General features: G+C 54.8%; 3 protein-coding genes across 4 annotated transcripts in view; 1 reads left to right on the top strand and 2 right to left on the bottom strand.

Annotated features, from left to right (window-relative positions):
* The window catches only part of LOC119696509, a 41,936-nt gene extending 24,444 nt beyond the window's left edge, over nt 1–17,492 (bottom strand). Inside the window, exons 1-2 of one of the 2 annotated variants that reach the window (XM_038126260.1) lie at nt 15,503–17,492; nt 14,765–14,916 (exon numbers count right to left, since the gene is read on the bottom strand). In XM_038126260.1, coding sequence (XP_037982188.1) covers nt 14,765–14,871 — 107 coding nt within the window. In that variant the 5' untranslated portion in view covers nt 14,872–14,916; nt 15,503–17,492. The remainder of the gene's footprint in view (nt 1–14,764; nt 14,917–15,502) is intronic. The other variant, XM_038126259.1, reaches the window with a different exon arrangement.
* Nucleotides 1–25,933, top strand: part of LOC119696487 — a 1,710,157-nt gene that overhangs the window by 1,530,766 nt on the left and 153,458 nt on the right.
* Nucleotides 1–25,933, bottom strand: part of LOC119696488 — a 1,499,846-nt gene that overhangs the window by 1,347,875 nt on the left and 126,038 nt on the right.

Here is a 25,933-nt window from a genome sequence, read left to right as displayed (position 1 = left end):
GTGGGCAGCCACAAATAAAGTGGCTAGTTCTTTATTCACTGCTGTAAAAACTCAGCTCAAGCCCATGAAACCCATGGCCTGGCCACCTGGCAAAGAGTTTGGGAAGTCAGGAGGAGTACAGCTCCTAGGTTTTATCAGCTATTAATGATATTGATCATTAGTAAATAGATATTTATTTCATTTCTTTACAGCGGACACTGGCCACAGCTCCTCTGCCATGAAAAGCCAGTACAGGTGAGTCCACTGGTCTCAGTGAAACTGCTTAGCCTGGTGTACAGCCTGAGCCTGAAATTGCTTTGGGGCCTAGGATGAAGATTTGCCTGCACAGGAAATCTTCATTGTTCCCCAGCCAGATCACATGATCTGTTCTGCAGAGCATCTTCTTCCTGAATTGAAGCCTCCCGTGCTTGTGCTGCATCATGATGGTGCAAAGGGACCCACCAAGTTACCTAGATAAGCCCTGGCACCCCACCAGGGTTCAAGCCATCTGATTTTGGGTTTTAAAAGGTTTGCTGACATGCACAGATCCCTTCTACTTTTGTTTAGTGTGCTCTGTTAATTAGAACCAAGACATCAGCTGGGAGTTCTCTCTTTCAGAGCTAGGCAGCAGGGAAAGAATTTATGCTGTCTGGAAGGCCTTGAAGGTCTGCACTGGGTCCCCCAGCTCTAGGGACAGAACCCCACACCTGTGGGGAGCTGAGCAGGCCAAAGCTCAGCGTGGTGCTGGGGAAGGGAGGACACCCTGCTGCTCCGTGTAGCGTGTCACAGCCACCGGGAGCAGAGCCTTTCTGAAGTCCAGGCTATTGCCAGCTCTGCAGAGCCAAGGAGCTCTCAGGAGAAGGGGACATGGCTGGGTGTTCCACAGGGGGCACATGGGAAGAAACTTTCTGGCTGCCTGCAGAGGCCAGGACAAAGCTGAGTGGTTTCCCTGCCATCCCCTATCCTTTCCTGGCCCCAGGGGCTGATGGCATTTGTGCTCCCTCAGGTTCATGTGCCACATCAACACCAAGGGGGTGCTCCCGCCTGCTCTGTGCAATGCAACCAGGGGCTCCTGAGCCAGTGCTGCCGTGCCTGTGCCTGCAAGGATGCGGCACCTGTGTGAGCTGGGGGAGAGGCCAGGGCTGCAGAGGGGGGATGTTGTTGGCAGCTCCATCAGGACGCTCTGGGACGCTGCCCTGGGCTGTCCAGCGCAGTGGGAATGGATCAGCCCCTGCTCTGCTGCTCCTTCCCTTCTCCCCAGGGCCCTTGCAGAGCACCAGCCATGCTGTTTGCCCTCAGCCTGCGCATGGCCAGCCTGGGGCTGCTCATGGGGCTTTTCTGTGGTGAGCATTGGCCTGGCCGTGTTCTTGAGAGAGCCTGGGCAAGGAGCCTGCAGCCCCCAGGCCCTGGCCTGAGGCGTCAGAGCTGCCCCAGCAGTGCCCATGGCCTGTCCCAGCTGCAGCCCCAGCACTGCCACCCCCAGCACTGTGCCCGGCCCCGAGAGCACTCAGACCCTACAGCAACACCAGGGCCATGAGGGAAGCCAAGGGAACCTAGACAGTCCTGGCAGCTTTTGTCTGGGAGTTACCCTTGGATAGAAGGAATTTGGGAGGCGGATTCTCAGTTTTGGCCATTGATGCCTGGACTTGAAAGATGTTTTTTTCCGCAGGAAGAAAAGCACAGGCCCCCAGTGTTTTGAAGGCAGATCATAGGTGGCCCCCAAGAGGCCAAGGCCAGCCAGAGCTGTCTGTCCTGGCACGTTTCATATGGGAATAATCCTTGGATAGAATCAAATTTGGAGGGGGAATCCCAGTTTTGGCCAGGAATCCCTGGAGAAGAAGGACAGTTCTTTTCCACAGGAAGAAATGCACAGAACTCCAGGGTTCCAGGGGCTGATGAGAAGCAACTCTCAACATGCCAAAGCCAGCTGGACCAGTGAGGCAGCCCCCAGGAGGCCCAGCCACCCAGACCTGTTGCATGTTCTTGCATCCTTGGGAGCCCTGCAGCATCCCAATTGCCCCTTGGTTCCATGAGGCCCTTTAGGGTCACAACAGATCTTGGTTTCCATGAGGCCCTTTAATATAACAGTGGTCTCCTTTGCTTTGCAGTGGCACAATGGCCCCTTGCTTCCACGAGGCCTTGCAGTGTCCAAATGGTTTCCTTCTTGCCATGGAACTGCACAATGCCACAATGGCGCCTTGGTTCCATGAGGTTGCAGAGTCTCAAAATGGCCCCTTGGTTCTACTGGGTTCCCCAGGATCACAATGGCCCCTTGGTTCTACCAGGCCTGGATGTGTTACATTGGCCCCTTGCTTCCATGGGGACCCACAGTGTCACAACAGCCCCTTGCTCCCATGAGGCCCTGGGATGTCACAATGGTCTCATTGCTTCCATGAGGCCCTGCTGTTCCACAATGGGCCTTGAAGTGTCACAATAGTCTCAGTGGGCTCCCCCACTGGTTCACAATGGCCTCCTTCGTTCTGTAGTGTAACAATGCTATCCTTGGTTCCACGGTCCAACTGGCCCCATGGTCTCATGGAGGCCCAACAGGCCCCTTATGGAACCCCACAACCCCATATGGAGCCCCACAGAGTCACTGGGATCCCCTTGAGTCCAGAGGCCCTGCCATGCTACAAGGACCCCTTGGTTATACAAGGCCCTGCAGTGACACAATGGCCCCTCGCTTCTAGTGGGTCCTGAAGTAATGGTCTCCATGGCTCCATGAGGCCCTAAAATGTCACCATGGACTTTTGGTTTCATGGCTTTCTTAATGCTAACAACAGTCTCCTTGGTTCCACAGTGTCACAATGGACCCTTTGCTCCATGAGGTTCAGTAGTGTAACATGGACGCTTGATTCCATGAGGTTGTGGAGTGTCACAATGATCTCCTTGGTTCTGTGGCCCTGCTGGGGCTGCTGTGCAACAATGGACCTGTGGTACCGTAAGGTTCCATCGTGTCACCATGGTTCCTTTGGTTCCACAAGGCCCTGCTGCACCACAATGGCCCCTTGGTTCTGTGAGGTTCCGTACTGGCAACAATGATCTCCTTGGTTCTGCAGTGTCACAATGGCCCCTTGGTTCCATGAGGTGCCTGGCCTCCCACAGCCCCTCACAGGCCCTCATGGCCCCTCACTTTCCACATGGCCCCTCATGGCCCCTCAGAGCCCTTCATGGCCCCTCACAGGCCCCTCTCAGCCCCTCATAGTTCCCCCAAGGCCCCTCACAGCCCCTCACTGTGGGTGCAATGGGACAGAGAGAGTGAAATGGCAGGCGTTTCTCACACCAGCGTGGGAGAATTTTTAGGGAGTTGTAAGGATGTGATAACTTGTAACGTACAAGCAATCTGCAGGTGGTGTTTTTCTACTTCATCTTCCTGTTCTTCTCAAGGACAGTGTATGAAGAAGGTGTTTTTCTTAACTAGCCAATCAAATTGAATATACTTTAGCACTCTACAAAAACCATGTGGTTCACTTAAATAAAACCTTCTTTTATTCTTTCTGCAATACTGCCTGCCACCTGTTCCTGCGTCATTCTCGGCACAAGAGTGACACCTCACAGCCCTTCATGGCCCCTCACAAACCCTCACAGTACCTCTCAGCTCCTCACGGCCCCTCACAGCTCATGGCCCCTCATGGACCTGCAAAGATCCTCACAGCCCCTCACAGGCCCCTCACAGCCTTTCACAGCTCATGGCCCCCCAGAGTCCCTCACGGCCCATCACAGTTCCCCATGACCCCTCACAGCCTGTCACAGCTCTCACGGCCCCTCATGGACCCTCAAAGACCCTCATTGCCCCTCACACTTCCCCATGGCCCCTCATGGCCCCTCTCAGCCCCTCATGGCCCCTCACAGCCCCAGGCGCGGGGCTCCTCCCAAAGGAGGAGGGGTCAGGCTCTGCTTCTTCTCCTTTCATTTCAGTCCCTTGCCAGCAACGAGTAAAGAAAGGCTGAAATGGAGCCTGTCCCCAGCGTTTCCCTCTGGGTTCATTGCGGGCTGGAGCTCTGTGCTGGCGCTGGCCGAGCGCAAACATCCCTGCAGCCCCCAGGCCTTTGCTGTCTCCTGTAGTATTGTGCAGTTGTATTTTGTAATACTTTGTAATCGCATGATTTTTTTATTCCCTTATTGTTCCCAAACGGTTTACCCCAGAGTGTGCCCCTTCCCTTTTGCCTATCTAGGCATCTCCTTTTGCTGAGATCATCCCCAAACCCCCCTCCCTAGTTTCCTTGTCTATCACTTGGTATCCCGTCCCCTATATCCAGAACTTTCGGACAAAGTCATCGGGTGATTTGCTAGGGGCCAAAGGTCAGCCCCCCCAACTACTGTCCTATGCGTTATCTGAAATGTCCATTCCCCATGGCCTGATGCCTGGGGGAATCTTGATTGGTCAAGCAATGTATATACCTTCCGTTCCCTCCCATTTTTATTGTAGCCTCTGCATTTCCCTCGGGGCTCTGAGCTAGAGGCCCCCCCAACCCGAGGCAACCAGGGTCCCTCTGGGGCTCTGAATAAACCTTGGTTTGGCCTCCTGCTGAGAGTCGCCCTTTTATCTTCTACCACTGTCTCCAGAAGTCTCTCTGCTGCAAAGGCAAATAGCCTGACAGCCACCAGCACCCCCGGGCACGAGAGAATGTCCCCCCGCTGTCGGTCCGCTTTGGGGGTTGCCCCCTGCCGTGTGCCGGCCGGGGCCAGCCGGGGTTTGCTGAGAAGGCTCCCAGATAGAGACGGAGACATCTTGGCGATCCACCGTGAGGCTTCTGCTACACCCTGGGAATCCCATGAAAGGGGCTTAGATAAGCCCTGGGCCGGTGAGATACCTCGGTGAGAAGATCATTCAGATTTAGTGAGTGCTTTTCTCCGCAGGACGAGGCAGGTAATTCCTGTCCCCCCAGGAACCTGTTTCAGGTAGAAGGCCCTGTCCCCAGCATCCCCCACCCGTTCTGCACTGGATTGGTAAGTTTGCCTTTTTTCTTGTTTTCACTGCTCGCTGCAGAGGGCTAGTTTCTTTCCATTTTTTGGCAAGCTGCCAGCTGCAATCGTCAGTTTCTCTTCTCCTCCCCCTCCCCTCCCTCCTGGGTCAGTGAAAGTTTCAGAGATACAAACTTTACATCACAGCCATGGGTGTTGGGATGTCTGTGTCTCATAAAGGTCTTTCTTACCACATTTTAGATTTACTTAAGAGTGAAGGAATCAGATTTTCAAAAAAGAGACTTGAAACCATTTGTGAGGTGGTTTCATTTCTCCCTTTCCCCGATCAATTGAAACTGTGAGATACAAAGCTGTGTTTCATGTCAGGAACATACAGGCAGCATGTGTGCTTGTGATATGTGTGGAAACTGATCATGGGACAATTAAAGGACGAATTCTAAAAAATAACTGAGGGAGTAAAGCATGGAAGAAGGCCTTTGAACGTCTCCTTTGTTTGCAATTAACCTTTATTGCATCTGAATTAAAGCTTTAAGGATGTTGCTGCTGGACAGGAACTTTCTGCACATAGCTAAGCATTAAACAGCTTTGCAATAATAACCTTTTGAAGTATAATTTTAGAATATTGCTTGTAGTAAGGAGCTTTGAAAATATAAGTTTAGAATATATGTAAAGGAAATATGCTTATCTCAACACCTTAGCAAAACAGTAAAAAGCAGCGTGAGAAAGGAAGATGAACATCAACCCAAGGATTGATAGTTTTGACCAAGGGAAGCTGGACATCACTGTTATGAGATTTATAGTCTTTGCAATTAAAAGGTGGGCCCACATCTGGAGTCTGGACCACACCAGCTGGGAGGCCTCTTTCTTCTTTCGGAAGTCGGACCCCACCATCTGGGAATACTCCTTTCTGGGGTACATCCTGAGAAAAACTAACTCACAATAGTGTATAGAATTGTGACGTGAAAATTTGGAATAGAAACTGCTGAGAAAAGCTTATGTGCACCCCTATAAATATCTGTACGCCCCAACAATCGGCGTGCAGCTGGAGGGAAAACTTCCCCCACTGTACCCAGCGCTGTTTTGCTCATACTTTACCACATTAATTAATAAATTGATTGCTGCTTGAATATTGGCCTAGTCAAGCTTCTTATTTATAACACGGGGCACATGCCCTGCCTGTAGCATTCCTGCCCGACCCAAGCACTGCACTTATGGCTCCAGCATTGCTTTCCTACAAAACCAGGGCAAGGCAAACTGTGTGTAGCTCATGGTCTTTTCCAGTGTCTACAACTCACTAAGTCATCGATCTGAGAGGTAACAGGCATTTGGAATTCCTGGCATGGACAAGTAGTGCAACATGGAAAGGGGGAGCATAGAAACAAATAGAGGAAAACATCTTGCATTGTTCCTTTCCATTTTCATTTCACTTCTGGAAAGCTCTTTCACTTTTCCAGGAAGCTTCTCCACAGTCCTGTCTGCTCTTCTCAGGAACCTTTCCTGGAGAACGAGGTGCAGCTTCTGTCACAAGATGTGCCCCCAAGTGCAGCTCCTCTTGGCTTTCCACGCCGTGAGTGCAGCACGGCTTCTGCAGCACAGCAAGACAAATGTTTGGATTACTTGACAACTTGTCCTTGTGGGCTGGAGAGTTGTTCCATTGGGGAGGTTTTCATTGTGCCTGTTCTAAGCCAAGGAAACAGGAGGTTTTGTTGGGGACTTGCTGGGGAATGCAAGCCAGGCTGACTGCAGAGCAAGAATCTCCAGGACACTCTGGCAGCTCCCTGGGCTGGGCTCAGGTTCCCGCTGGGACTCTGCAGAGGGCTGGGCTCCAACTGGCATCAGCAGCAGCTGGAAATGCCTCTGGCCAGCTCCATTTTCTGCTGCTCTGAGGAAGCAATGAAGCCAGCCAAGTTCTGGTTTTTCTTTCTCCTGGAGGATTTTTTCATTTGATTTGCCTCTCCAGAGGCAATTTCTGTCATGGTCTCTGGAAGCTGATTCTATTGCAACAGCACCAGCAGCAAGGCTGTGCTTGAGTGCTGCAAAAGTGGTCTGTGAGGCTTTCATTCCCCTCGATTTAGTGCTCAAGGGCTTGTGAGCATTTCAATCTCTGCTAATCATGATGCCTGTGCCAAAAGCACTGAGTTCACCGTCACAAAAGCACAGTGGGTAGCAATGCTTGAAGGAGGCAAGTGCAGTTGTACTGATAAAATTCAGGTGGCAAGCAGCAGAGGGCCAAGAGCAGCCGTGATCTCCAATTGCCAAGGCAAAGGCACCTGCAGCCTCCTGCTGTCAGCTGAGGGTGAGTAAAACAGTGCTGAAAAGAGCGCTGGAAGCCGATCCTTTCTTCCTCGCAGGGCTGGCTCAGGGCAGCACAGGCACGCCCTGAAGAGTCACGGCTCTGTGTGGGTGCGTGCTGCTCTAGTCCAGAAGTGAGCTGCAAAAAGCCCTTGGGAGCCGAGGCAGCAGCAGCTGGGAAGGGGGGCGCGGCTGCTGCTGCTGCTGCTGCTGCCCGGGAGCCCCGGCCGGGCCGAGCCGGCGCCCCCTGCGCTGCGGCTGCTGCTGCTGCCAGAGCCGGGCGGGACTCGGGGACAGGGAACGGGCACCGGGGGACAGCAAAGGCCTGGGGGCTGCAGGGATGGTGGCGCTCGGTCAGCGCCAGCACCGAGCTTCAGCCCGCAATGAACCCAGAGGGAAACGCTGGGGACAGGCTCCATTTCAGCCTTTCTTTACTCGTTGCTGGCAAGGGACTGAAATGAAAGGAGAAGAAGCAGAGCCCGATCCCTCCTCCTTTGGGAGGAGCCCCGCGCCTGGGGCTGTGAGGGGCCACGAGGGGCTGAGAGGGGTAGTGAGGGGCCATGAAAGTCTTTGAGGGTCCATGAGGGGCCATGAGTTGTGACAGGCTGTGAGGGGCTGTGATGGTTCATGGGGAACTGTGAAGGGTTGTGAGGGACTGTGAGGGGCCTTGAGGGGCTGTGAGGGGCTGAGAGGGACTGTGAGGGGCTATGAAGGGCTGTGAGGTGTCACTCTTGTGCCGAGAATAACGCAGGAACAGGCGGGAGGCAGTATTGCAGAAAGAGTAAAAGAAGGTTTTATTCAAGAGAACCACGTGGTTTTTGTAGAGTGCTACAGTATATTCTATTTGATTGGCTAGTAAGAAAAACACCTTCTTCATACACTGTCCTTGAGAAGGACAAAAAGACGAAGAAAAACACCACCTGCAGATTGCTTATATGTAACAAGTTATCACATCCTTACAACTCCCTAAAAATTCTCCCACGCTGCTGTGAGAAACACTTGCCATTTCTCTCTCTCTGTGCAATGGCATCCACAGTGAGGGGCTTTGAGGGGCCTTGGGGGAACTGTGAGGGGCTGAGAGGGGCCAGCGAGAGGCCATGAGCTTTGAGAGGCTGTGAGGGGCCGTACAGGGCCATGAGGGGCTAAATGAAACTGTGAGGAAGCCATGAGGGGCTGTGAGGGGCTGTGAGGGAGCCATGAGGGGCTGTTAGAAGCTGTGAGGGGTCATGTGGAACTGTGAGGGAGCCAAGAGGGGCTGTGAGGGGCCATGAGTGACAATGAGCTCTAAGAGGCCATGAGGGGCCATGTACTAAGTGAGGGAGCCATGAGGGGCTGTGAGGGGCCATGAGGGCCTGTGAGGGGCTGTGGGAGGCCAGGCACCTCATGGAACCAAGGGGCCATTGTGACACTGCAGAACCAAGGAGATCATTGTTGCCAGTACGGAACCTCACAGAACCAAGGGGCCATTGTGGTGCAGCAGGGCCTTGTTGAACCAAAGAGACCATGGTGACACTTTGCAACCTCATGGTACCACAGGTCCATTGTTACACAGCAGCCCCAGCAGGGCCACAGAACCAAGGAGATCATTGTGACACTCCACAACCTCATGGAATCAAGCGTCCATGTTACACTACTGAACCTCATGGAGCAAAGGGTCCATTGTGACACTGTGGAACCAAGGAGACTGTAGTTGGCAGTAAGAAAGCTCATGAAGCCAAAAGTCCATTGTGACATTGTGGGGCCTCATGGAACCATGGAGACCATTACTTCGGGACCCACTAGAAGCAAGGGGCCATTGTGACACTGCAGGGCCTTGTATAACCAAGGGGTCCTTGTAGCATGGCAGGGCCTCTGGACTCAAGGGGATCCCAGTGACACTGTGGGGCTCCATACGGGGTTGTGGGGTTCCATAAGGGGCCTGTGGGGCTCCATGAGACCATGGGGCCAGTTGGACCGTGGAACCAAGGATAGCATTGTTACACTACAGAACGAAGGAGGCCATTGTGAACCAGTGGGGGAGCCCACTGAGACCATTGTGACACTTCAAGGCCCATTGTGGAACAGCAGGGCCTTGTGGAAGCAACGAGACCATTGTGACAATTGCTCCCAGGGCCTCATGGGAGCAAGGGGCTGTTGTGACACTGTGGGTCCCCATGGAAGCAAGGGGCCAATGTAACACATCCAGGCCTGGTTGAACCATGGGGCCATTGTGATCCTGGAGAACCCAATAGAACCAAGGGGCCATTTTGAGACTCTGCCACCTCATGGAACCAAGGCGCCATTGTGGCATTGTGCAGTTCCATGGCAAGAAGGAAACCATTTGGACACTGCAAGGCCTCGTGGAAGCAAGTGGCCATTGTGCCACTGCAAAGCTAAGGAGACCACTGTTATATTAAAGGGCCTCATGGAAACCAAGATCTGTTGTGACCCTAAAGGGCCTCATGGAACCAAGGGGCAATTGGGATGCTGCAGGGCTCCCAAGGATGCAAGAACATGCAACAGGTCTGGGTGGCTGGGCCTCCTGGGGGCTGCCTCACTGGTCCAGCTGGCCTTGGCATAACGAGAGTTGCTTCTCATCAGCCCCTGGAACCCTGGAGTTCTGTGCATTTCTTCCTGTGGAAAAGAACTGTCCTTCTTCTCCAGGGATTCCTGGCCAAAACTGGGATTCCCCCTCCAAATTTGATTCTATCCAAGGATTATTCCCATATGAAACGTGCCAGGACAGACAGCTCTGGCTGGCCTTGGCCTCTTGGGGGCCACCTATGATCTGCCTTCAAAACACTGGGGGCCTGTGCTTTTCTTCACGCGGAAAAAAACATCTTTCAAGTCCAGGCATCAATGGCCAAAATTGAGAATCCCCCTCCCAAATTCCTTCTATCCAATGGTAGCTCCCAGACAAAAGCTGCCAGGACTGTCTAGGTTCCCTTGGCTTCCCTCATGGCCCGGGTGTTGCTGTAGGGTCTGAGTGCTCTCAGGGCTGGGCACAGTCCTTGGGGTGGCAGTGCTGGGCCTGCAGCAGGGATAGGCCATGGGCACTGCTGGGGCAGCTCTGATGCCTCAGGCCGTGCTGGGCCTGCAGTAGGGATAGGCCATGGGCACTGCTGGGGCAGCGCTGACGCCTCAGGCCAGGGCCTGGGGGCTGCAGGCTCCTTGCCCAGGCTCTCTCAAGAACACGGCCAGGCCAATGCTCACCACAGAAAAGCCCCATGAGCAGCCCCAGGCTGGCCATGCGCAGGCTGAGGGCAAACAGCATGGCTGGTGCTCTGCAAGGGCCCTGGGGAGAAGGGAAGGAGCAGCAGAGCAGGGGCTGATCCATTCCCACTGCGCTGGACAGCCCAGGGCAGCGTCCCAGAGCGTCCTGATGGAGCTGCCAACAACATCCCCCCTCTGCAGCCCTGGCCTCTCCCCCAGCTCACACAGGTGCCGCATCCTTGCAGGCACAGGCACGGCAGCACTGGCTCAGGAGCCCCTGGTTGCATTGCACAGAGCAGGCGGGAGCACCCCCTTGGTGTTGATGTGGCAGCATGAACCTGAGGGAGCACAAATGCCATCAGCCCCTGGGGCCAGGAAGGGCCAGGGCATGGCAGGGAAACCACTCAGCTTTGTCCTGGCCTCTGCAGGCAGCCAGAAAGTTTCTTCCCATGAGCTGGGACTTTCCTGTCCCATTGCAGATGCTGTTGCTCAGAGACAGCAATAGCTGGCAACCACCCCCAAAGTGCCCTGAGCATTTCCTTTGCTTCACCTTTGCTTTCTTTACTCTTCCTGCTACAGATTTCTTCCTATTGCCCACCCCCGTTCCCTCTCCTGAATACAGCCCATCCCTGTTTGCCCTTTCCTCTCTGGCCTCACTCCCCATTGCAGTTCCTGACTTGGCACCATGGGAACGTCCCTTGGGGAGCAGGATCATCCTCCAAGTGCTGCAGGAATGGTCTGCAGGCTCCTGCAGTGCCTTGCGCTGCTCCCTTGCCAGAGGCACCACAGGCCAGGGGGGCACATCTGGGCTGCTGTGTCTGCCTGTGGGGCTCCCTGTTCTGGGCAGTGAGGAGGAGCTGCAGAGGCTCTGCAGGACTGACAAGATGGGCTTTGGGATTGTGGGGAGAAGCTGAGGGACCTGGGCTGCTGGAGCTTGTGAAGAGGAGGCCCAGGGCTCATCCTGCAACTGCTCCGAGGGTGGTTTCAGAGAAGCACAGAATCAGCAAGGTTGTAAAAGTCCTTGGTGATCATCAGTCCAACCTTTGCCCTGACACCACCTTGTCTCCCCCGAGCCTTCTCTTCTGCAGGATAAACAGTTGCACAACCCTCAGCCACTCCTCACAGGCTTGTGTTCCAGACCCCTCACCAGCCTTGTTGCCCTTCTCTGGACATGCTCCAGCCCTTCCATGTCCTTCCTAAATTGGGGGGCCCAGAACTGGACACAGCAGTCGAGGTGCTGCCCAACTAGTGCTGAGCAGAGGGGAAGAATCACTGTGCTGCTCCTGCTGGCCACACCATTCCTGATCCAGGCCAGGAGCCACTGGCCCTCTTGGCCACCTGGGCACATTCCTGACTCATGTCCAGCCTGCTGTCCATCAGTCCCCACAGGTGCCTTTGTGCCTGGCTGCTGTCCAGCCACTCTGTCCCCAGCCTGTAGTGCAGCAGGGGTTGGTGTGGCCAAAGTGCAGGACCCAGCACTTGGATGCCTTAAACTGCATCTTTTTGGATCTGGCCCAGACAAGCCAGGGACTGCATCTCCTACATGGAACTGGAACGGGCTATCAGTGGCTTGTGGGGGCTCCCTGCCAGCTCCTGGGCACACCAGAGCATGGCTTGAGCAATGGGGAGAGGCAGAGCAGTCCATGCTCACCTTGGAGGAGAACCGGAATGGGGCGTCTGCCTCCCACTCAAAGCGCATGACCTTCATCTGGGCGTGCCTGGTGATGGTGAACGTCCTGCAGCAGAGCTCCCCGACAGGACAGTCCCCAAACTGGAGGTGGTTTACTCTGAAAGCTGTTAGTGATGAGAGCAATGGATCTCAGCATGCAGGGAGCTCCATCTGCCCCTGTTACGTGCACAGACACCTGTATGTTCAATGCTTCCTAGCTCCAAGCCTTCCTCCCTCTGGAGGGACTTCCCCAGGCAATTCCACCACTTCCAGGGAAACACCCTGACACATCCCTAAGCCAGCGACGTGCAGCACAGCACACACTGCTCTGCATGCATGGCTACCACGCCCTCAGGCCACCAAGTCCTGTGGGTGACAGCCCAGGCCTGGCTAGAGGGAGGACACATATGATCAGACCTTTTCCTCTTCCTTGCTCCACCTTGGCAGCCTCTCCTCTCTTACCATCAATGTTTTTCGTCAGACTGCATCCAGCATTCCTCTCCTCTGTGTGTCCTCCTCCAGTCCATCAAGGGTGAATTCGTCCTTGTGGCCTTCACCCACCAGCTCTATTAGGGTCTTGCTGCAGTAGGTGTCCCCTGCTAACATACGAATCTTCCCTTCCAGACGTTGAGCCACAGTGGGTTTGAAAATGACATCAAACTCTGCCGACTGCCCGTGACGCAGGAGGAAGAAAGGCTTTGTGGGCTTGCTCTCTGCACAGCAATGGAAAGCAGAGTTAAATGGTACAGCTGTACTGAGGAAATATTTCCATAGAATACATGAGGAACACGAGGTTGAAACCAGCTGCCTTCTACGCACAGGTTCTACCCCCAGTGGTTGCAGGCCCTCTTGCTATCTTCACAAGCCTGCCACCTCCAGACACAGCACCATTTAAGCAGCTTAACCTCAGGCTGATGCCCAGCCCTCATTCCATCTGCTCCCAGCCAGCTCCAGCCATATGGAAAGCTGAGCCAAAGAGTGCTTTTGCCTTCTGCTGGCTGGCTGAGTGCTCCAGGGCTGTGTCTGCTCAGGCTGGTACCTTCCCACATGCAGCAAATACCTCAGAGGGTCCACTGAGCTAGTGACAGTCCCCCACAGCTCAACCCACCATGTCTAGAAGAACAGAAGAACTTCCTACAACTTGCTGGGAGGAGACCCTGCAAAAAGCCCCCAAGAAAAGCTCGGGGCACAGAGAGCTCAAGCAAAGAAACTGTGCCTAACATCTGGCTGCTGCTCAGAGAAGCCAAGAGCAGGGCACGCGTTTTCCCCTTGTGCATGATTGCACTTCATGGGTAATGAATTTACCTTTTCCAGTGGAGTTCTCTTCCACATCTCCAGTGTGGAACACCTCGAGTGAGGAGGCCCTGCCTTTCAAGAAGAACCCTCCGTGTTCACGCTCCAGGTGTAACGTAAACTGAGAAAAGGGAACCCAGAGCACAATGATACTGGTGTGAGTACAGGGTGGCACGGGGACTGACACCCCAGTGCTGCTGGTCCCACATGGCAGCCCAGCACCTCTCCCACTGCAAACAGCACTTAGCACAAAAGTTACATCACACCAGACAAGAAAAAAGGGCCTTCAGAGACATCTGGATAGAATGGACACAAAACCAAACAGGATAAAACATAATGAGCAGAATGTAATTAAACCACAACTAAGTTTATGTAAAATGTAGTAAACTGGGATCAAGTACAATCGAATGGAACTGGGAAGTCACACATGTCCATGAGAACAAAAGGTGGCCTGAGAGACAAGGGGGAAAATACTCCACCACCTTTCTTCTGTTCAACTTCAAGAAGAAAGACTGGACAGACAATTTGCAAGAGCTCCCTTCTTGGAGAAGAGACGTCAGTCACTTGTTTCAAAAGAATTTCTGACTCCGCCTCACAGGTCTGCCATGTTTCGTGGGACCCTTCCCCTGTGCCACAAGCCCTTGTTCCCAAACCAGACCATTCCTTGAGCAGGTCCTCCTCACCTTGACAGGTAAGATGCCGTTGTTACGGATGCCAGGGGCAGCATCTCTGAATCCCCCAGCTGGAGCCTCTTGAAGCGCAGCACGGCATTTCCCCTCTTGCTGCGAGCACTTGGGCACACGACTGCCAGCTGCGGCTCCTGCCCCTTCCCACTGATGGTGAAGCTCAGGCTTTGGGGTTTCATTTCCACATAGCTGCAGGACAGGCACAGAAACAATTTCAGCTGCCACTAAAACTCATTTCTCACTGGGCCAGCAAAGCAGCAAGGGCCAGCCAAAGTGTTTTCCCTGCCTGGTGCTCCTGGACCCCACAACACAGCCCCCCACCAGCCTCTTCCAATCCAACCAGGGCCATTCACAAGAGGAATCTGCTCCAAAGAGCCAGAGCCTTCCACAACCACAGTTCAAAATTATTTCACTGAATTGAATCATGCAGTACAGCAGGTAAATAAGGAGGCACCAGATGAGATATGGCAAATCCCCTAGCTGCACTGAGATGAGACTTATGCAACAAGCAAAAGCTCAGCATGAAAGTAGTACAACAGCAAGAAGGCAAAAAGAAATCATTGTCACTGTCAGTAAAGATCTTTTCCAAGAGCAGGAACAAAACCAATCGCTTATGAGCAATTAGACTTCTCTTGTTCCAATTCAGCCACTAAAGGGTTGAGGAAGGGCACCTCAAAGCCCCACTCCACAGGTCCCAGGGCAGAGAGTATTTCACAGGGTCAGTTACCCTTTTGGGATGACAAGGGAAGCCCTGAAAATGCAGTCGTATTTCTGCTCCTCTGGTGGGATGAAGGTCACCGTGGAAACAGCAGAGGATGAGCCAGGAACTGACATCTTGAGTGGATGCAGCTTGAAAATGCTGTTGATAAGGCTTTGTTCCTTGGGGGAACACAGAGAGCAGTGTTAGGAGAAAGAACCTTTGAACAGGACACAGTTTTATCCATAAATGCATTCCTGAGAGCAGTCCCAGACAGTGTGTCTTCCTGCCTGCTTCCCTGGGCAGGCTCCCTCCCTCCCAGGGAATGCTGACCTTGGGCTAAAGCATTGTGTGATTGCAGGGCTGGCAGCTGCCCCGGCCTGTATGGGAGGTGGGCACTGCAGGGGAAACCCTGCAAATAACCTAGAACTGGCCTTCAAAGAGAAGGAAAAGCCAGGGAACCTGAGGAAACGCTGTGCTTTCAACCCTGGCATGGCAGTTCATAACAGCCCCTCTCTGCGTCTGCTTCCAAGATTGGTTCAGAAGGATTCACTTCTCCCACCAAAGACCCAGAGATGTGAGCCAAAACCTTGCCCAACACATGCAGAATTCCACACAACTCTTCCCTGCCTCTGCTGCTCTCCCCTGCAGTTGGACCTGCACTGAGCTAGCCTAGTCTGGGCCACGGGCAGCAATGCATCTGGGGAACAGAACAGGCTCTGACACGGCCCTTAGAGGGCAACCATCACCTTGGCCTCCTGTTCTTACCTCTCCAGGCAGGGGTTTGATGGAGAGGACCACGTCGCATGGCAGACAACTTGCGTTGTAGATATTGAAATGAGCCTCAGCCTGTTGCCCAACCTGAACCTTGCTGAAGATGAATGTCTTCTCATCCCTGACATACAGGCCGGTGCCTTCCACCGACTGCAGCTTGTGCTTGAGGTTGGTGCTGCTGAAGATCGGGTACTCCTCGAAGATTAATGTGACATCCTCAATGAATGCTGTGGACACACCAGAGGGATGAGCATGGAGAAGCCTCCCTGATAAATTTATCTGGACCCTGCTGGCCTCTCAGAAGCCTTGATAAGCCCTTTCTGCCCGGGTGACTGCTAAAGCCAGCCTAGGCTGGGGGAGCTGGCTGGTAGGATGGAGCTCAGTCAGCCTCAGTCTTGGAGTGCACCGCTTTCCTTTCATCCTTCCATGCTTCCCTCTCAGCCTGGAAGGGATGAGTCCACTGGTGGACTCAAAGAGGGCTGGAACCTCTGAGGATTTTAGGGGGGACACCAGGGCTGGCATGCCTCTCTATCCAAGCAGCAAGTTTAGGTGCTGATCAGCAGCAGGTGTGACCACGGGCACTGTGGGCAGTAGGTACCTGGGAGGCAGGACTGGGCAATCAGGGTGAAGGCAATGCCAAGGGGGTTGTCCTTGGGGTCTCTGCCCGTGATGTCAATGCTGAGCTGCTCCTCACATGTCCCCTCCTGCCCTGCGAGGCATTCCACTCTGATCTCCTGCTGGCCCCACGGACCGATGGAGCCGGAGCAGGGGGACACCGTGAACATGCCAAGACTGAGGTGATCCTGCAGAAAAAGTTCCAGGAGAGGCTGATGGCTACTAGCTGTGCCTTGAGCACCCCAGCAAAGAGTACATCCTGCCTTGGCCTGCAGCTGGGCCCAAGCAGCCAGTCCCAGGGCAGGGAAGGATGACTCCATGGGCCAAAGGCAGCCCCAGGCTGAGAGCAACAAGCCAAGGAGCTGCAAGCCTGACCCAAGTGGCAGAGAGAAAGGAGTTGGAGTGTAAAGAAGGAAGGTGGTAGCTGTGATCCTTCAGCCTCCAGAGGAGAGCAGAAACAGCTGTAAGGAATGATGGGAGAGAGGTAGGGGACTGGCAAGAAGAAAAAGCAATGTTGTCTAAGCTCTGTGGACTGGCAGTTCAGTGGGGCAGGTTTTTGCTTCTGTGGTGTTCACAGACCTATGCTGGCTGGCAGCTACCAAACACAGGACCTGCTCCCCTCTGTTGACCCCACAACTCCAGGTCAGAGCCAGAGCACAGGACTGCCAGGGGGACTGAGCAGATACTGGACGCCATCCTGCAGACCATGGCCCACCCCATGGCAATGAGCCCCCAGCCTGGCCACAGCAGCATCTTCCCACATCCCCTGCAGCAGCACTGCTGGGGAGCAGGAGTCACCCACCTGTGTTGTCAAGGAGCTCGATTTCCTTCTCGTGGAGCGCTCTGCAGATTCCATTTGCTTGGAACTGAGAGCAGAAAGCAGAGGTATGTGTCATGCTGAGCTCCCCTGCCTTCCTCTCAGGCCAAAGCTGGCCTTCCTGCTCAGAGGGGAAAGCCTTCCTGCTCCTGATGCCTCCCAGAGAGCAGCCTGCAGCTCCCATTGCTGGACAGGGCAGCTTTATCACCAGCTTTATGGTACACATGGGGATACTGAGGTGGCTTTTTGCTCCCTCTCCCCAGGCCAGGGATGCAAATGGACGACAGCCCAGGTCTCCTGGCTGCCTGCCACATACCAGCCAGGGGCTGCTGCCTCCTCAGACAGGAAGGGTGGTCAGGGCTGCTCGTACCTTTTGCTTCCCAATGCCTCCTTGGGTGCTTGGCGGATGTGGAAGCTGAAGCTGAGCACCCCTTTGTTCTCCAGCACAACAGTCTGGGTCTTCTTGGTGCCCTTGACCATGGCTCCAAAGTTGACGGGTGAGGCAGGCTCAATGCTGTACCTGCTGTACTGGGCTTTGGCCGACACCCTCACTGGGATGTTTGGCAACAGCCTGGCCTCCTTCACCCGAGCTGGCATCTATCACCTGTGTCCACAGGAAGGATGGTAAACAAAGCAAAGAGGCCAGCCTCCACCCCAGTCCCCAGCCTCCACCCCAGGCTTCCATCCGTTTACCCCTTCCCATGTAAGCACCTCCCACAGAGTCAGATTCTCAGCTCCACTCAGGAAGCCTCCCAAATGGTTTTGAAAGACTTTGTTTGTGTATGTAGGAGAGAGGACTCTCCCGTTAATCCCGTTAATCCCGTTGTCATGGTTTGGCGCTGGCCCAATGCCAGTGCCCCCATGAAAACATATCCTCCCCGCTGTCTGCTGTGAGATGCGATCAGAGCCAGAGCAAAGCAGGCCTCCACTTGTGAACAAGAAAGAAAAAAACTTTATTATCTTACAATTATAAAATGAATACACAGAGCGAAAATGGAAACCTCTCAAACATTTCTCCTCCCCCCACTCAATTTCCCACAGCATGAAACAAAACTTTAGATCTTTATCCAGTCCATCACCCTTCAAATAATCAACTCAGTCCATCTCCACCCTTCCGCCAATCACCTCTCATTTCATCAAGGAGAGAGGAGCCCCCCTTGCACCACAGGTTTCCCCTGGAAACACAGCCAAGTCCAGCTGTGTTTCCCCGTCACTCAGCAACCACCTTCGTGACTTCTTCCTTCCATGTTCAGTGCTCTCACCACTGCACATGGACCAGAGCTGCTTTTAGGGTTTCCCTTTTCAAGGATGCTTCGCCCAGTTCCAGGAGAAAACGACAGTCTCTCACCTTTTCGGGACACTAGTCCCCCCCAATATTTCACCCCCTGGGGCCGAGGGGTCTCGAGAGCACCACCACCTCATCACCCGTCGTCTCCGCTCACATTGCTCCTTTGGCACCAAGCCACCACCTCCCCCTAAAATGCAGTCTCTGTATTCCAGGAAAGGTTCTGTCCATGGCCATACAAGAAAAGTCCAGCCAAAAGCCACTCCATCATCTCCTCCACCTAGGATTTTCTCAACTTCTCTCAGTCGTTCTTCAACCTTCACAGCTTTCATCATACTTGCGTATTTCCTCTTATTTTATTTCCGTCTCTCTCCTCTTTCAACTCCCGGAGGATCAGCATTTGCAAGGTTTCCATCGTCCCAAAGAAGGTTTAAAATCACAGTCTCTACTCATCCCGAACTCCCACGCTGGCTCCACTGGCTCCGCTGGGCACTTTTCCCAATGCCCTCCCTTCTCCTCCTCGGCCAGGCCAGTACTATCAAATTTCAAGGTAGCACTGGCACCTCTCTCTCTCTCTCTCTCCCTCTTGAGAAAGGGGGGCTGCCCACTGCCTCTCCGAGTTCTTCCACACTTCCATCTCTGTGAGGAACTCACTCTTATCCAAGCCATCGCCTCCCGTCTCTGCGCAAGGCTCCGGCCTACCTCCCTCGGCCTCGTGGCTTCTCCTCCCCCACCCAGCCTGCAGCTGGGCAGGGGAGGTCTTAACTCTTCCATCCACCGGAACCAAGAGAGAGTTCCCCTGGGAGTTCCTTGCTTTTAACCCCTGTGTTCTCAGAGGCGTATCCATATCCTCAATGGTCAAACCAAGTGCCAATATTCACATCTGAGCACCTATTGGTTTGACCACTACCACCTCCCAAAAACTCACTTCCTCTCAAACCACGACAAGCCCTCTTTCCATTAGACACCTATCCTGTTTGTGCTCCCAAAACACTGTGTGAACACACAGCCTGGCCCAGGCAGCTCACCTGGCAGTACAGGATGGGTTTGTTCCATAGGAAGATTTCTCTTGTGGGGTGGAAGAGCAACTCAACATTCACTTCAGGCTGGGAGGCAATCAGCATGCCTGAGTGAGGCTCAACAGTGAAGCAGGATGCCAAGTCTCGCAGCCTGGGATCTGCAGCGTGAACCTGGAGAGGAAGGGAAGGAATGGAAATCTCTGCAGTTAAAAGTACAGGTGCCACCAGCCCAGCCAGGACATTGCCTAGAACCAGGGCAAAAAGGGAGAGTGCAGCTCTGCTCAGGGAATCCTGGATCTTGACAGAGAGGCCAGACAATGTCCCAGGACCCCGAAACCCCCCTGAGAGCCCCAACCCTTCCAGGATCTCCAACCCTTGCCCGGGCTCAGCTGTCAGAATCAACGAGAGTGGTGTTGCCCTTTTAAGGGGACTTATCGTGGGACCCAAAAATATCTGGGCCCTTAAAGCAGCGATGGTAGAGAGAACCCCAAAAATCCACCCTGAGAGGCAAAACATCCCCTACAGGAGCTTGGAATGGGGGTCCCATAAAAATGTCACTTACAGCTGTCATGATCCCCCCTTGAAAGGGGCTTGTGTGGCTGCGGCCCCACAAACACACTCAAATGGGGAGGAAAAAACACCCTTGGAGTGGTGAGATTGCCGCCCCAAAAAACCTTAAATGAGAAAACCTGCTCCTCAAAGGGGCCTAAAGACCCTTAGAGGGCCTCGAGGAGGGACAAGATCCCTTCCTCTGCTGGGGCCTCTCCGAGCCAAGAACTCTCCTGTTCGCTGCCCTCGGGGGATCCCCAAAGGACGGCGGGTCCTGGGCTGAGCCTCCCCTCATTCGGAGCTGCGGGGGAAACTGGGGGGGGTGGGACGGGGCTTGGGGGCACAGGGGTGACCTGGGGGACCCTCAGTGGGTCCCACCTCCCCCTGTGCCCCCTCTCCCACTGTTTCCCACTGTTGCCCCCAAACCTCTGCTCTCTCAACTCGGTTTGGGGGTGACCCAGCCCATTCCCGTCGTGTCCCGGACAGGGAGGAGGAGGAGGAGGAAGGAGGAGGGACAGAGGAGGAGCAGGTGGAGGAGCAACTGGAGCAGGCGGAGGAGGCACCGCGTGCTTTCAGCGCTCTCTGCACTCGCAGCTCCTTCTCCCGGGACCATCGCCTCCCATCCCGCAGGTGCCAGGGGAGGGAGAGCTCGCCCCAAGTATCCCAGGGATCCCTGGCTTTGGGATTTTTGGGTGGGGGATGTTTGCAGCTTGCAGAGCTCCAAAGCCGAGCCGCAGATGGCCCTCGGGGGAACATCGTGGGGTCCCCAGCAGGTGTTTTTGGGGCGTCCCGGCCATCCCCTGGGAGGGCTCACCTGCAAACTGCTTGTAGGCTGTGTCTTGGAGGAAGGCGCCACAGCCAAAGTTGATCACTTCCAGCTGCCCGGTGGCCAGGTCGAGCAGGATGTTCTCTGCTTTGATGTCCCGGTGCAGGACCCCGCAGCTACCGCACGGCCTCCAGCACCTGGCGGAACAGCCCCCGCGCCTCCTCCGCCGGCAGGAACCTCCGCTCCGCCAGGAAAGCCGAGAGCTCCTGGCACCGCTCCGGACGCTCCAGCACCAGCAAGAAGCTGTCGGGGAGCTCAAGCCACTGCAGCAGCTGAACGGCACCAGCACAGCCACAGGACCCCTTGGCCAGCAGCACGATCTGCAGGGGCGCGCTGGTGCCGTCGGGCTGCGGCAGGAGCGCGATGCCGTCAGTGGGGCTGAGGCCGCGCCGGGGCTCGGGGAGCCCTCAGCCAGCCCGGGATGCTCCGCATGCCCCGCTCAGCCCGCGCCCGCTCTCCCCGCAGGGCTCCCGGCGGCTCCCGCCCTGCCGGGCCCCGGCTCCTGGCCGCCCGGCACGGCCCGGCACCGGCCGGGTTCGCTGCTGGGCAGCGGCGGCTTCGGCAGCGTCTGCTCGGGTACGCAGCTGTCGGACGGCGCCCCGCTGAGCGGCGGGGCGGGCGGCGAGCGGAGCCCGCTGCTGCCCCTTGCTCGCAGGTGGCCATCAAATGCGCGCCGCGGGCTCGCATCCGGCCCTGGGGCGAGCTGGTGAGTGAGCGGGGCCAGCGGCTGAAGCCGGGCCGTGCCGGGCGGCCAGGAGCCGGGGCCCGGCAGGGCGGGAGCCGCCGGGAGCCCTGCGGGGAGAGCGGGCGCGGGCTGAGCGGGGCATGCGGAGCATCCCGGGCTGGCTGAGGGCTCCCCGAGCCCCGGCGCGGCCTCAGCCCCACTGACGGCATCGCGCTCCTGCCGCAGCCCGACGGCACCAGCGCGCCCCTGCAGATCGTGCTGCTGGCCAAGGGGTCCTGTGGCTGTGCTGGTGCCGTTCAGCTGCTGCAGTGGCTTGAGCTCCCCGACAGCTTCTTGCTGGTGCTGGAGCGTCCGGAGCGGTGCCAGGAGCTCTCGGCTTTCCTGGCGGAGCGGAGGTTCCTGCCGGCGGAGGAGGCGCGGGGGCTGTTCCGCCAGGTGCTGGAGGCCGTGCGGTAGCTGCGGGGTCCTGCACCGGGACATCAAAGCAGAGAACATCCTGCTCGACCTGGCCACCGGGCAGCTGGAAGTGATCAACTTTGGCTGTGGCGCCTTCCTCCAAGACACAGCCTACAAGCAGTTTGCAGGTGAGCCCTCCCAGGGGATGGCCGGGACGCCCCAAAAACACCTGCTGGGGACCCCACGATGTTCCCCCGAGGGCCATCTGCGGCTCGGCTTTGGAGCTCTGCAAGCTGCAAACATCCCCCACCCAAAAATCCCAAAGCCAGGGATCCCTGGGATACTTGGGGCGAGCTCTCCCTCCCCTGGCACCTGCGGGATGGGAGGCGATGGTCCCGGGAGAAGGAGCTGCGAGTGCAGAGAGCGCTGAAAGCACGCGGTGCCTCCTCCGCCTGCTCCAGTTGCTCCTCCACCTGCTCCTCCTCTGTCCCTCCTCCTTCCTCCTCCTCCTCCTCCCTGTCCGGGACACGACGGGAATGGGCTGGGTCACCCCCAAACCGAGTTGAGAGAGCAGAGGTTTGGGGGCAACAGTGGGAAACAGTGGGAGAGGGGGCACAGGGGGAGGTGGGACCCACTGAGGGTCCCCCAGGTCACCCCTGTGCCCCCAAGCCCCGTCCCACCCCCCCCAGTTTCCCCCGCAGCTCCGAATGAGGGGAGGCTCAGCCCAGGACCCGCCGTCCTTTGGGGATCCCCCGAGGGCAGCGAACAGGAGAGTTCTTGGCTCGGAGAGGCCCCAGCAGAGGAAGGGATCTTGTCCCTCCTCGAGGCCCTCTAAGGGTCTTTAGGCCCCTTTGAGGAGCAGGTTTTCTCATTTAAGGTTTTTTGGGGCGGCAATCTCACCACTCCAAGGGTGTTTTTTCCTCCCCATTTGAGTGTGTTTGTGGGGCCGCAGCCACACAAGCCCCTTTCAAGGGGGGATCATGACAGCTGTAAGTGACATTTTTATGGGACCCCCATTCCAAGCTCCTGTAGGGGATGTTTTGCCTCTCAGGGTGGATTTTTGGGGTTCTCTCTACCATCGCTGCTTTAAGGGCCCAGATATTTTTGGGTCCCACGATAAGTCCCCTTAAAAGGGCAACACCACTCCCGTTGATTCCGACTGCTGGGTGCCGCTGTTGCCTGGTAACCGCGAACGCGGCGGCAGCGTCTGTGACAGTGTCTGTGACGGTCTGTGACAGTGTCTGTGACGGTGTGTGTGACAGTCTGTGACAGCGGCTGTGACAGTGGCGCGGCCTCAGTTGCCTGAGAACGCGGTCCTGGCTGGTTGTGCGCAGCCTGGGCTCGTGCAGGCGGCTACGCTGGGCGATTCGCCAAGTGAATTGTTTGCCGCGCATTGCTCTCTCCGAATCGCGGAGGATTCGGAAAGGTGCAGAGCGTTGGTCTCTGCGAACCATTCCTGTATTTCCTTTGAAGGTAAAGATGACTAAAGTTGAACTTTTTGGTTTTGTCTCATCTGCACTCTGAGAGAGAATGCCAAAGGGAAATAGAGGATGGGATAACGCCAGTCTTCTGGTGCAGAAGTTCAGTGGTATGCACAGCTGAGTGGATGAACAGTATATGGGCTACTGATTGTGCTTTTTTTGCACTGAAGAAATGCAACATTTTCTAAATGTACTGGTCTATAAATTTTTTTTCCTATAGTGATTGCTTAAACTGCTTAAAGGTGAACGAGTTCTGTTCAAGTTTCAGTGGGTTGTTATCATCTAGGATATTAAAATTATTAGGGAGAGGCCTCTGGATTGAAGTGCAAACAAGACCATATGCCAAAGTCAATAGTCTGGATTTGTTGTAATGGTAAATTTGAGGAAGAGAGAGAGAGAAAGGAATAGAAAAAGAGAGGGGGGGGGGATGGGGGCTTGGGAAGAGGGGGGAGAAAGAGAGTGACAGAGACAGATTAAGTAAAAAATATCACCATTCCGTGGATCCCATTGGCATACCATAAAATCCTCTTCTGGTCTTCTCTGTGGTGAGATCTCGCAAAACGTAAGACTCCAATGGATTAATGCAGATTTGGGCAAGGTGGGACCTCCCAGGTACCTCCCTGGGTGGGGCAAGTTGGACTCTGACTATTGCTATTTTCAAATAATATAAAATCTTCAGCACCAGTATATCCTTTGAGTCTGCCATTAATTGGGTTGTGGATTTTCAGATGTGTTGTGTTACTTTGCATGCCCTGCATTCATCTGGTGCAAGCCCTCAGGAATGGGTCTGGGGGCACTGTAGAGGTCTTTGATGGGAGGTTTGTGTGCAAACCTGGCCTCAGCAGATGAGTCTGTGGCTATGACTTCCCCACCTTGAACCCCGACAGGGCTGATTTGCAGGACAGCTGCTGGGTTTGGCTTTGTTGTGGATAGGTTTTTCTCCTCAGCCTTGTTTACTTCTCCCCAGAACCTGAGATAACCACACAATAGTGTCATCTTTGTCTTGTTTCAAGTTCCCTTGGGCAGCTTAACTCGCAGTCCCAAGTTCCAGTCAGGAGGCATTTTCAGGGAGGGGTGGGCTTCGGTGGTCGCAGCTTCTTTATACAGTTTTGCCACAATGGGCAGAAAGTCCTTTTTAACAATATTTAAGCCATTAGACATAACATTCCAGTCTCTCACAAGTCCTGTGAGGAGCAGCTGAGAGAGCAGGGATGCTTTAGCCTAAAGAAGAGAAGGTCCACTCTAGCTGTTTTTAAGTAATATTTAAGCTACAGCTTTGTCTGTTCTAACGATGATTAATGTTCAGATTTTTAGCTCCAGTATGATCCATCTTTAAATTGCACAACATAGTGAATGGATATTTGAATGGATAGTTCAACTAAAGTCCAACTAGAGGCCTAACAATACTAGTTACTTACACCAAACAAGCACTTAGCTACTTTCAAATAATATAACATTTTTAGCAGCAGTATATCCCTTGAATCTGCCATGACTTGGGTTCTGGATTTTCAGAGTTCCATTGTTGCTTCTTGCAGTTTTGTTGAGGCATCCCTCATCTGGGAGATCCTCCCTTCAAAATGGCTTCTGGATCCCCAGAGAAGACCTCGACACCTCGTCTTTTGTCCAGGGAAACACTGAAGTCTCTTACTGTAAGTACCCACGGGGCTGTGTTAAGGCTGGAACTGCCCTGGTGTCCCTTCTCTCCCTGCCCCTGTTGTCCAGCAGCTCTGTGAAGCTGCAGACCCCCTCCCCACCTCTTTGTGCCGTGCTCCTGTTGCTGGGGACTGTCCTGGTGCAATAGGCAACAGCGTGTGGTGCTTCAGGGTCTTGCCTGGCTGTGCCACTGGAGCCAGGTGAAGCCAATGTACAGCTGAAGCCCTGAGCACGTGTTCTGTCCCTTTCCCTTTGCTACAGGAATTCCTTCTGTCAGGCTGGGCACTCACCTGTGCTGCTCTGACCAACCTGTCCTTGGGCACCGGGGCATGTGCTGGGGGGGAAAGCTCAGACTCTGCCCAAAGCCTTGCGAGACAGGGCTGGTCCCAGCTGGAAGAGGTTCCAAAGCAGCTGCTCTCTCTCAGCTCCTGTGTGGGCACAGACCCAGCCCTGCAGGCATAGTGTACAGCAAAACAAGTTTTCTGCTGCAGCACAGCCAGAAGAAAATGTCTCAGCACCTTTGTTCTGCAAGATGGTGGAAATCTTCCTGGGCTGGGAACTCTTCCCTGATTTTGGCCATGCATTGATGGTGTCTATCCCAAAGGAGTTGCCTTCTCTTGAAAGCTCTGGAGTGTAGGAATGTTGAGGGCTGTACAGCTCTTACCTGCTCACTGGAGTCAGGGCCACAAAGGTCCCTTGCTGTCTGGAGCTCTCTTGACTGAAGGTGCCCCACTGCTGAGGCTCTGTCCAGGAGATCCCTCTGTTTTCTTCTCTGGAGGGGTCTGTGAGCCCAGACAGAGAAAACAAATGCTCATTAACAGGGAGAACTAAAACTTGGACACATTGCTGTGCTCCTCTCTCTTGGTAGAGCGTTCCTTTCTTGCGTCTCTTGGACTCAACCATCAGTGATATCTCCTTGCTGTGAGTTCTCAGTCTTGTGCAGGGATGGAGTTAGGGGAGTTCTGAGAGCTCTTCCCCACTCTCTGAAAAGGTCACTGCCTCAATCCAATGAAACTAAAGAGGAAACAAATGCCCAAAGAGCAGAAGTCCCCAAACATGTCACATCAAATCACGCAGAAGCTAATGGGACAGAGCCATG

This window comes from Motacilla alba, unplaced genomic scaffold (assembly GCF_015832195.1).
Source record: "Motacilla alba alba isolate MOTALB_02 unplaced genomic scaffold, Motacilla_alba_V1.0_pri HiC_scaffold_31, whole genome shotgun sequence".
NCBI lineage: Eukaryota > Metazoa > Chordata > Aves > Passeriformes > Motacillidae > Motacilla > Motacilla alba.
Note: the sequence above shows the minus strand (reverse complement) of the source record. Positions and strands in the feature narration are given on the sequence as shown.